The 12538-nt window shown below is 45.0% G+C and overlaps 1 protein-coding gene across 1 annotated transcript in view; it reads left to right on the forward strand.

The window, feature by feature from the left end:
- Window positions 1-64: 64 nt before the first annotated feature.
- LOC146502278 (NACHT, LRR and PYD domains-containing protein 3-like) overlaps window positions 65-12538 on the forward strand; it is a 41681-nt gene continuing 29207 nt past the window's right edge. The window contains exons 1-2 of the mRNA XM_085133342.1: window positions 65-545; window positions 3460-3702. Of these exons, the coding sequence (XP_084989468.1) occupies window positions 3462-3702 (241 nt within the window). The 5' untranslated portion in view covers window positions 65-545; window positions 3460-3461. The remainder of the gene's footprint in view (window positions 546-3459; window positions 3703-12538) is intronic.

Raw genomic sequence — 12538 nt, forward strand, 5'->3', positions numbered from 1 at the left:
CAGGCCCGTGTCTCGATTTAAAGGAGCCTTTGTTTCCTGCTGGTTTCCAAAATAAAAGCTGCTGAAAACCCTAAGAGTATGTCCAGTCCTGTGGAAACAGGAAACCCTAGGAGTGTTTCAAACGGGTGTTGGCGCTGATGGAGGCTGGCGGATGGGTCAGGATTCATAGCCAGTTCATGGTCAGAGTGAACATTTTTCTTTAACTGAGACGGAAAGGTTCACATCCTGGTTAGAGCGGCGCATGTCATGCACATCTATGTGACAGCGCAGCCACAGCTCTGACCTGCATGTCCAGGTGTGTCATGACATCTAGGTCACAGCTCACTTCCTGTAACCACAGGAAGCCCGCCTCGTGGTTTTTAGCCCACGTGATGTTCAGGGGGGCAAAAGGGGCGGGCGGAGCCAGATGAAGTCCAGATGTGCCTGCAGACCGAGCTCAGTCGTGTTTTCAGGTTGTTTTCAAGCACCTGGAGTTCACTGTTGGTCTCCGTAGAAATGTGAATATAATCTCACCTGGATAACCTCAGCAGGAGTCGGAGATAACGGTACGTGCACGCTTTGTACGCACGACTGAGTTAAATAAAGGTCCAGCTGTTGGGTGGTGCTGGGCGAATGGGGTTGTTGTTATGCCGTACCACAGCGTACCTGTTACATCATCTCAAAGGTGGAATGTTACAGGTTAAAATCTCGGTTTGTGTTTGAAGTGCGTCTGAAACGAACTGCCACCGCTGCGTGATTAGCTGCACTAATCCTACCGACTGGGGCAGGAACACACATGCATTTCCTGCTTCAGCACCACTGGTCGGCTCGCGGTGAGGGGGTGGAGTCCTGTGACTCTGTGGAGGGTCAGCTGGATGTAGCTGGTGACTGTCAGAGAGATGGAGGTGCTGCTCAGGACTTAAAGCAGATGCCAATCAGGGAGCAGATTAGGCATAAAGTGTGCATGCAGGGTGAAAACTGTGAACTCAGATATGCACAGCAGATTCTTGCTTCACAAACACTGGAAGGGTTACAATGACAACAGGGTTACCCACACCCTGCTTACTGGGGAAAAAATACTGTGTATCTGACACGGGGGAGGGGATGTTATGGCGTGGGCTTTGGCGTCTCAGCAGTATGAAGTATAGAATAGAATAGAATAATCCTTTAATTGTCCCACAAGAGGAAATTTGTTTGTAACAGCAGCCAGAAAGACACATATACAACAAACAGTACACAGAACAGAAACATACAATTTTTCTTTCATATTTACATCAAGGACAATGGTTACTATAAACAGAGTACTGTACAGTTATTAAATTAAATAAAATTAACTACAGATAAGAGGCAAACCAGGTTGTAGTGTGAATCGGTTGATTAAATTATTGCAGTTACAGTGCAGATGTAAACATCTATGATTGTTGGGAACAGTTTTGATTGTACAGTCTGACAGCTGCAGGGAGGAAGGACATGCATCTAGGACAGGGGTGTCGAACTCCAGGCCTCGAGGGCCGGTGTCCTGCAGGTTTTAGATATTACCCTGTTTCAACACACCTGAATCAAATGATCCAGCAGTGAGCCTGTGCTGTCCTGTAATTTAGCCATTTGAATCAGCTGTGTTGGATTAAGTACACATCTAAAACGTGCAGGACAACGGCCTTCAAGGCCTGGAGTTCGACACCTGTGATCTAGGATGTAGCAGTCTGTCACTGAAGGAGCTCTGCAGTTCAGCAACATTTACATGCATGGGGTGGGAGACTCAGAGAGACCATCAGAGATGTTATTTTGGCCAGAGTCCTGTCTCCCACCACCTGCACTGGGTCCAGGGTGCATCCCAGAACAGAGCTGGCCGGTACAGAGCGGGTACAGAGCTGTACTCTCTCACACTGAGCTCCACAGAACAGATGATGGCGAGCAAAGCAAACTGTAGCAGCAGCCCAGCCCTGAGATATTCATAAAGTCAGTGAGCTGATCTTAGGCCAGCGGAGCAGCTTTTCACTGATTAAATCCAAACAGGAGCAAAGAGCCTCAAACCAGCAGCAGCTGAAACACAGCATGTGGTCCTCAGGAACTCACTGACTGCAGAGGAATTTCATCCAAGTATTGAAAACTTTACATTAAAGTGTTTATATTTAAAACGTGTTGTCTGTCCAGTTACTTTAGAGCCTGTAAAAGTAGAGAACTGAGTGTAAAAATGTAATTTCTGAACAGTTGGTGCAAAACGTTATTAAAGCTGAGAGTCTGAAGTTCACTTACAGACGAGACGGCAAAGTGAAGGCCTCACCTTTACTCCAGGGAGAAAGCGATTCCTTCATCAAGTCCAAAATTCCTCCATCCACACAGTCACACACCTCCTGACACCATCGGGAATGCCCAGCTGATTACTGGGTGTAACAAAGGACCCCACGACTCCAAGGGTGGTGTCAATGTGGCGAGTCTTATTTTTTTCACAATGTGCAACTCTGCTGTCCATCTCTCTGGGCCCCGAAGGCAAATGGTTCTTATATCACACTTTTCTACTCCCGGAGCTCTCAAAGCACTTTATACAGCATGTGAGGGCAAAGGCAGGAAGTGAACTGACAACACAGTAGAGCCCGCCACATTCCCAACCCACGCCATCATGAGCCAGCTCTCAGGTTGGATCTCTCGCTGTGTCACCATCACTACGGACCCATACAGGTGGGGCAAAAAGGCCACTTTAAAGTCTTGAAGAAATGCTGGAAATATGAACATTTTAAGGTACATTACCTGTCAGTCAAAGAGGCCATGCCCCTGATAATAGAAACAGTGGATGTGTAAAAACATTCTCCCCTCGTGCAGCTGTTATGGGGCAAATTATTTTGGTATCAGGCTGTAAATATGTTTAGCACGGGAGTCTCTGAGGACTGATTCAGTGCTGCCTCTGCTGAATGCTAGAGGAACTGCAGGTTTAGAACTTCAGCTTCATGCTTAAGAAGAGGTTAGCTTGGCCTGAACTTGAACCATTGTTGTATTTAATGTTGAATAAAAGCCACGGGAGGTCAGGAGATCTGAGGAGAAGCTGCCCAGGTGTACGTACTGCAGCGTCAGCCACACGTTGCACAACCCGAGGTTACACTTTGGGTTTCTTGTGGAACATTCAGCTGGACTCTAACCAGGATTCAGCTCTCAAGGTTAGGAGCACATTTGGAGATTAAAACCTCTCCACTCTGTTTAAATAAGGGCACAGGAAGTCAGAGGAGGCTCACCAAGAACAAGAAGCTGCCTTCAGTCGTTCCAGGTCTGTTTCCTGATCACATTTACTCCTCCTGTGGTACACAGCGATGTTAAACGAGGGGAATTCATGACACAGACTTTACATATAGCTTCAGGTTATTTTAAAGAATGAATCCATCCAGAATAGTCAGAACAGACAATGTTTCTTTAATGAGCTATAAAGTGGTTTAATGTGATGCCCTGAGTCTCGTCCTTCAGCTGAAAATGCTCTCTGACTTTTTACAGAGATGGAAAAACCTGTAGAGGAGCAGCTGCTGCACATGTTGCGGGAATTGGATGAGGGGGATCTACGATACTTCCAGTGGATCCTGCAGAACGTGCCTGTAGCTAGTTTCCAGGCCAGAAAAAAGATCCATCTGGAGAAAGCAGACATAATGGGAACAGTGGAATTGATCTTCCTCACGTATGCTTCCAAAGATGCTGTGAGGGTGACAAGAATAATAATGAAGAAGATCAAGAAGAATAAAGGTCAGTGAGAGGAAGGAGAAATGTATCTGGACCATTGATCATTGATCAATGGCCATGAGTACCATTAACAGAGTTGGGGAATGGCTGCAATCACAGCATTGTAACATGTTTACACCTACATTGTAGCATTGTAACATGTTTACACCATGTTTACACCTAACAGTTTACACCTACCAGGCCAGTCATTTTCCAATGATGTGAGGATGTACACATTCTGGGAGGAATGCTGGTTTGAGCGGGGAATCAAGAAGGCCATTTACATGAAAAGGGAAAGACTATCTCTGAATCGAGGAGGGGGCCTAAGGGTACTGAACTGAAATGAATTAGGCGATACCTGAACCCTACAGAGGTTGCACAGTTAGTCCAACTCCTCCACTGGTGTGAATCTTTCTGGCCAAAAGATTCATGAGGGTGTCCTGAGTGCCAGGCTTCCTCTAGTGGGTTTGTGGGGCCTTATTGGGATTTGCCATAGAATACCAGATTTGGTAGATCCACCACTGGCACCCTGTGTTTCTCATGGATTAGGGCAAGTTCACCCTTAGCACATGTGACAGACTTGAAAGGGTCTGTAGAAAAAGGAGAGTATTATGCGCCATCATTAAAGACACATACAATGGCACATACAATTCAAGACACATATACAAACCTCCATCTGAAGTGATAATTCCAATTATTGGACTTTCACTACACACACACAGCCAGTTGCTGTTTACAAGCAGCTGAACATCTGCTTTCATTAAAACCAGAAAGGAAGTGACGAGGTCAGAGTGCATGTTTGTGAAGTCTCCGTTAATAAGAGTCTGGTATTTGGCCTCTTTTCTTTAATTACAGCTTGTGCACTACGTCATTAATAACACTGTGTAGATATACGGAGGTATCACTCATATTACCTTTCAGGCTTTCAGCATAGAAACTGGAGCATCAGGCTAAAAACACCTCTTTAATATCTAAACATAAACAGATCTTTATTATGTGCATAGCCCTAAATCACTACAACTGTCAATCCAGAGTGTCAACAAATGTTGTTGACACTTTTTTAAACATGGGTAACACAGTTTGAATAATCAGCACTGTTAAAGATTTACAATGAGCAGGCTACAATAAACATGCTTATGATTTTAAAGGATCACAGGATGTTGTGGGGCAAAAAACACAGAGTCACAACGCTGAGCATTGACAAAATCTTTCTGCAGGGTATCTGATACACATTTACCTGCAAAGACATGGGCATGCTCAGTTTCACAAACTAACATGGCAACAGTAAACAAAGTGGCCTCCACGTTCAGACCTCCATCTTGTCCACATCAGTCTATGTTCACATAATAGAACCAAATACTTGTCATATACTTGGAGTAACAAACATCAGAGAATTAGAACTGAATAATAAACATCAGGACACCAGTGTGGGACACATATGAACAAGCCTACCCACCTGGTCATGGAACATTTGCATCTAACCTAATTTAAAGAACTGATTTCTGCTAGCTAGCTTCATAGATAAAAATAAAATGGGTCTCTTTTACATAACAATGAAAATGCACCAGCATACACTGAGAAGCTCATACTTCCCTTGTTACGGTGACTTCCTTAAGCTTATCTAGTGGAACACCAGCCAGCCACCTCTCCTATGTGGCCTCACTCTCCTCCAGATTCTCCTCTCTGTGGCCCAAAACACCTCACCTAGGGGGAAGTCCAGGAGGCATCCTAGTTAGAGGCCCGAACCACCCCAACTGGCTCTTTTCAAGAAGGACCAGTAGTGGCTCTACTCTGAGTTCCTCCCAAAGGACCATCAAACACCCTCAGAGGAAACCAATTTCTGCCGCTTGTATCCATAATCTTATTCTCGTGCTCAGAAAACTAGTTCATGCATTTATTACTACGAGGCTGGATTATTGTAACTCATTATTATCAGGCTGTCTAAAAGTTTCTGAAAAGCCTTAAGTTGATCCCAAAGACAGCTGGCTTACTTGTTGTTCCTAGAGTATTAAACCCATTAAAACTAATGGGAGTGTGGACGCTCGTGTTGGTTTTAGGTCAAACTAACTCTTCAAACTTTAGAGTAACTCTTATACCAATTAAGAGTCCAACGGTTCCTGAAAGCATCCGCTCTGTGCTTTTTCAGTAATATTATGATTGTTACGGTAATCCCAGGCATGACGCCACATTCAAATCTTGGTAAATAACACAGAAAAAAGAAGCCAAATGAAATGTCTGTTTTCCATAGAGCTCCATTAAATACTCACGGTCTTCTCTTAACCAAACTTCATCTTTGTGGGGCTGCTGCAACCTAGGATTACTGTAATGACCCTAATGTCACTGAAATGCTGCACCTGACAGCAGTGACAGGTTACGCTTTGGAGGGTTAAAAGAAAATGGGAGGCAGAGCCTTCGGGTTTGTTGTCTAAGGTGATTGTTGTGATTTGGCAATATAAAAATAAAACTGAATTCTCTCGATCACTAGCCATAGGTCGTTACCATAGGTGAGGTTACGTACGTAGATAAACCAGTAAATCAACAGTTTCACTTTTATGCTTAGCTCTTTCTATACCACCATAGACTGGAGCAGCGTCTGCAATGATGCAGATACTGCAATCCATCTCTTAATCTTGTGCTCCTGTCACATTAACAAAACCCCAAGATACTTAAACTCCTCCTCTTAAGGTAGCAACTTGTCCCTGACCTGGAGTGGGTGTTCCAAGTGTTAATCATTTATATTCATCAATCAACAAAATGCAGTGAATGAACAAAAGAGAAATCTAAATAAAAACAGTATTTGGTATGACCACCTTTGCCTTCTTCTAGGTGCACTTGCACACAGTTTTTGAAACATCTTGGAGAACTAACCACAGATCTTCTGTGGATGTAGGTTTCCTCACATCCTTCTGTGTCTTCATGTAATCCCAGATACACTCGATGATGTTGAGATTGATTGATCCCTCGGGATAATGTATTTATCTGAGGGAAATTGTTTTAAAGACTGCCAGACGATCTGGCACCATCATGAGCACCAATGTTCCCCCTAAGCTGCACGTGTGTGCAATCGCGCACAGGTGGCACGGTCTCTGCGCACAGAAAATCTGCGTTGTGCACGAAAAAAATCTAACCTGAATTGAAATGAAAATAAATACATTAAAAATCATTCTGTTTTGCAGTGTGAGTCAGTAAGTGACCGGTGACTGGCTACTCCATTCCAATGATGCGATTCACATTCGTATATACGCAGCTAATCAACGTCATTGACAGGCTATGACAGCGTCCTTATGGGCCGACACCGGTGTTTTAGCTAGCAAAGCGGCGTGGCTGATGTGGAGTGAAGCCACATCAGCGCTCGAAAGCACTCTCTGCCTGTGAGCAAAACCAAAACCAAACCCCCCCCCCCCCCCACCACCACCACCACCACCACCCTTTCCTATTGGTGGAAAAATGTACCATGTCGACCAATCAAAAAATGATATGGCAACATGGCATTTAGTTTTTTAGCAAGGGGGGAAGTTTTAGGAGTGACAGCAGCGTTTTGAGATGTGTGAGATTCGCGACATTTAGCGTGTTTGGAGTCTAAAGTGAGTGTGTTGTCTTGTGTAGTTAGTGTGTAGCGTAGATAATAGTTTTGTTGTGTGTGTCAGAACAATGAGGCGACTGCTGAATGTTACAGGTGTTACAGGAGTGATATATCTCCTGTTGTCAGACCTGCAGGTATCAGGCTTGTGATGTTCTCTTTTATCTCATAGTCGACAGAAAATATTTTTAGGAGTGGCATCAAATTTGATGCAGAGCACCTGATTGTTCTGTAAATAGTTTGAAATGTTTATTTAAAAAACCGCCTTGGCTGCATTTTTAGGTAAATAGCTGCAAAAAACTTTGTTGTTTGCAAAACTCAGTTACTTTGTTTGAAGTAGTAACTATGTAATTAATTGCCCAACATTGGTCATTATCATTGTATTTTGCAGACAGAGAGTTACAGGACTCTCTCCCAGAACACAGAATCATACTTATAATACAAGTCAGAGCTTTATTTTAAAAAAACAAAAACAAAAGTAAGTTGTGTTTTCAAAATTAGAGTTCAAGTTATTTTTACTTCCAATAGTGTTTACATACTACACAGGTCATGAACAAGTTTGTTTTGTTTTTTTCGTTGTAAGTGGGCTAAAGCAGTTAATTTAAAGTAGTGTAACATAAATGTAAATGCTGTAATTTGATTTTTTTTTTCTGTGTCCCGTTTGGATCTTTAGCCATCAGAAGTGTTGTCTTAAGGCCAAGAAAGATGCCAAGCGGATTTATTTTACCAAGTGGATCATCATGGCCTTGCCATATTGGTCCATTTGATTGACCTTTATTATAATTATGAATTTATTTTATTTTCGGTTGCTACAAACGGGACAGACATGACTGGGGGATAGGACAGGGAGAAAGAATGAAAGAAAGAGAGGGAGAGAAAGAAAAACAGAGGGGAGAAGAGACGGTGAGAAAGGGGGGAAGAAAGAAAGAAAAACAAACAAAACACCTGGAAAAACAGAAGAGAAAGCAAACAAAAAAAAGAGCAACATAATAAATACAGCACCATCACAATAAACTAGCTAGCAGTAGATAACAGTAGATACTAAATATTAAATGCTATTGTGCAGCACGCAAGATAGACAGCGCACAATGTGCTTTGAGGCAGCAGCCAAGAAAGGTGTAGTCCGTGTCTGTGAACACCTGTGTGTACACCTGTGTGCACACCTGTGTGGATCAGCATGCTTTTATTCCAAAGGTTTCTCGATGTAACGATCTGCTAGGGAGTGTGGGGAGCCATAGCCCCGTCCCCCAGGGCATGAAGCAGGTATGGAGGAGATCCAGGCCCCAGACATCCAGAGGCCCCAGAGTACGAGGACCCGAGGAGGACCACCAAAAGGGGGGGAACTGTGCCACCCTCCTGGGAAGAGCTGAGTAGAGCCCCAAACGAGAGGTCACCCAGCAGCTACGGAGCAGAGGCCAGAGGCCTGAGAGCACCCCACCCCCTGGAAGGGGCCCAGCCGGGCCACAGGCACCAGGCCCCGCCAATCGGCCACCAGGAGTGAGCCGGTACATACATGAGCGCCCAGCCCCATTCGACAAGAACCACCAACACACCAACGTCTGAGGGCATCAGCCACCGGCAGGGAGTGTGGTGAGGGGAGATAGGCCTCCGTACTTTGGAGGGCCTGAGATGTACCCAGAGAGGTTGAGTCTAAGACCCAACCTGACATATAGACACAGACGAACAGGCGCACACGGACACAAACGTGCATTCCCACCCCCATATACACAACCAAATACTCGGCACTCACCCAACGTGTAGACAGACACAAATAGACACTGCACAGACAGTCACACTCCCCAAACATACTCTATATCCCAGGTCCAGGTACCCCCGCCCCCAGAGGGGCAAGCCGCACCTAGACCCAGGAGATGTAACCCTTATCTCTGGGGTGGAGGCAAGCGGACCATCTCCTTATCTGCAGTAGCAGGGAGGCCCCGCATCCCAGACCCAAATCTGACGGCCAGCACCTCCTCCCAGCCCCCCAGCCCTGACGGCTAACAGAACCGGGGTGAGTGAAGACCCCAAACCTCCCTACGCCCGCTCATATGTAGTGTTGCTGTGTGCTGTTCTAAAGTGCATTTAAAACACAGGAGAGCACGGCTCCTCCCGAAAACCCTTAGTGTCTATATGCATTTAAAATTGAGGGTAGGGCACCAGCACCAGAGGTGGTTTGGAATACACCGACCATCCTCTGGATGCTGTAAAATGTGCCCACCCCTAAGGCCCTATATGTATGTGTTATGTGAGAGTGTGAGTAATGTGGATGTCTAGTTTGCAGAATAAAATTGAGGCACAGGCGGCCAGAAGGGGACAGAGGGGGAGTGCCTCCCCTGCACCCTGGTGACATACCTGCACCCCAGGCCCTGCGTGTGTGGGTGGGTGTGGTAGAGCGGGAATAGGGAGGCAGCTGAGGATGGGGAGGGAAGAAAGGGAGGGGCAAGCGGCCCCTCCCTGGGGCCAGCTCCCCCGCTGACCCCAGTAGGCACCCCCACCAGGGCAAGGGGGCCCAGGCCCATCTGGACCGGGGCCCGCAGCAGCAGCACCGCCCAGCCCCACAGATCCGGGGCAGCCCACCCCACTCCATCCCAGAGAAAACTGCACCCACCCCATCATCCAATTATCTCCCAAACTACACAAGACAATAGACACCCAGGTTGAGTTCATTCTCTACCTCTCCTATATCTCTCCCCCACCTGCAGAGTGAGCTCCTGTAGAGAGGAGACCACCTGCAAAGATATAACAACCTCCCCACCGGTTAGAGAGCCCCCTAGTTGGGCCGATGCACCAGAGGTCCCCTCTACTGGGGCTGAGCCCCCCTGCACCCACCCGCCCACAGCTCCGGCGACACAACAGCCAGGACCCAAGCCCCCAAGGCCCAGCCAGCACCCCAGACCGGGGGCGGAGTACCTCCAGACCCCCAAGCCTCCACGCCCGTCCCGGACCCACCCAGGGGAAGCCAGGCTACCAGGCCAGTAACCAACGTCCGCCAGCACAGACCCTCCCCCGTCTCCGCTGTATGCAGCCACAAGGAAAACACCATCTAAGAGCCACCAGAGCCCCTAACCAGGTCATGGCCACATCCCCCGGGTTAGGCCCTCCAGGGAAAACGTCCCTAGGGACTCCCCAGACGCCCTAAGGCCGTCCCTACCCCCATGTCAACCACAATAGCGAAGGCAGGACCAAACCATGACCCCCCACCACCACTAGGTGATGAAGCCGATCAAAGGAGCCCAAAGGGATTGATCAAATGTGATGGCAGAGGCTGTATCAAGACTAATGTGATCTATTAGATGGTTTTTATATTGGTTAGAATTAAGATTATTTTTATTTTTCCAGTTAACGAGGACCATTTTCTTGGCAATGCATAGGGCCGTAAAAACAACGTGGGCTGTGTTTATTTCTGCAGTGACCTCATCCAAGTTGCCCAGCAAGCACACTAAAGGGGAGGCTGGAATGTTACATTTCAGACACTTTGATAAGTCTTCACATATCTCACGCCAAAACTTCTGAACTGGTGGACAGAACCAAAGAGCGTGGATGTAATTGTCCGGTGTATTTGCTGTGCAGTGTGAGCAGTTGTTGGAAGGCGTATAGCCCATCTTGAACATCCTATGACCAGTATAGTGCACTCTATGTAATATTTTGTATTGTATTAATTGCAAACTGGGATTTCTGATCCATTGAAAGGTCTTTAAGCATATCTGAGACCAAAGGTTTTGGTCTAAGCTGATCGATAAATCTGCTTCCCATTTTGCAACAGGAAGGGATATTGATTCATCTATTTTAGAAAGTGTTCTGTATATTTTAGACAATAATTTGGGGGGTTTTAGACTAAAAAATTGTACCACACTTGGTGGTGTTTGTAATTCAGCTTCACTGGGATTAAATTTCTTTTTTACTATGGATTTAATTTGTTGATATTCCAAAAATCGTTTCTTGTTGATCCCATAGTGTGTAACTAGTCTGTCAAACAAAATAAAGTCTGTTCCTTCCAATATATGTTCCAAGTATTTAATTCCTTTGCAACTCCAATCTGGAAAGTTTATCATATTATTGTTTTGTAATATGTCCGGATTGTTCCAGATAGGTGTACGTTTGCATGGGATTAATGAAGACTCTGTCATTTTTAGAAACTCCCACCATGCTGTCAGAGAAGAGCTGATGTTGATGCTTTTAAAGCATTCATGTCGTTTGATGTTTGAGCTGATAAATGGTAGGTCTGAAATTTCTAGGTTATTACATAGTGCCTGTTCTACATCTATCCAAGGTTCATCTAAGAGGGTGTGTTTAAACCATCTAGAGATGAACTGAAGCCTGTTGGCTAAAAAATAGTGATTAAAGTTAGGCAGATCTAATCCTCCTTTTTCCTTGGTCTTTTGTAGTGTTTTTAAGCTGATACGTGGGGGTTTATCTTTCCAAAGGAATTTAGAAATATACGAGTCTAGACATCTGAACCAATCTTGTGATGGCTTATTTGGGATCATTGAAAATAAATAGTTTATTTTTGGGTATCATTTTTATAGCGGCGACCCTTCCCATGAGTGAAATGGGTAAAGATTTTCATCTAGCCAGATCGCCTTCTACTGTCTTTAAAAGTGGGATGTGGTTTAATTTAGTTAATTCTGAAAGCTTAGGAGAGACATTAATACCTAAATATTTTATATTTCCAGATTGCAGTGGGGAAGGAGAAGAATTATGGAAGGAGCAATTAATCGGAAGAACTGTAGATTTTGACCAGTTAATTGAATAATCTGAGACACTTGAGAAAGAATTTATCAATGCAATTACCCCAGAGAGATTGGTTTGTGAATTTTGGAGAAAAGGTAACACATCATCCGCATAAAGGCTGATTTTATGTTCTACATTCTTACATTTTATGCCCTTAATTGTTGTAGCCTGTCTAATTGCTGCTGCTAGTGGCTCAATAAAAATTGCAAACAGTGGAGGGGAGAGTGGGCGTCCCTGTCTGGTGCCCCTCAGTGGAGAGAAGCTGGAGGATGTTTGGTAATTTGTTCTGACACAAGCTGTTGGGGAGTTATATAATATTTTTAACCAGTTTATGAAAGAGGATCCAAAACCAAATCTGTGTAAAGTTGCAAATAGAAATTTCCAGTTAACTCTGTCAAATGCTTTTTCCGCATCTAAAGAAAATATTATGGTTTCAATGTTTTTACTGCATGAGTAGTGTATTAAATTAAGTAATCTACGTGTATTTGTTGATGAGTGCCTACCTTTTATGAAACCAGTTTGGTCAGGATGAATTAAAAGGGGGGTTAT

Source organism: Neolamprologus multifasciatus, chromosome 15 (assembly GCF_963576455.1).
Source record: "Neolamprologus multifasciatus chromosome 15, fNeoMul1.2, whole genome shotgun sequence".
Lineage (NCBI taxonomy): Eukaryota > Metazoa > Chordata > Actinopteri > Cichliformes > Cichlidae > Neolamprologus > Neolamprologus multifasciatus.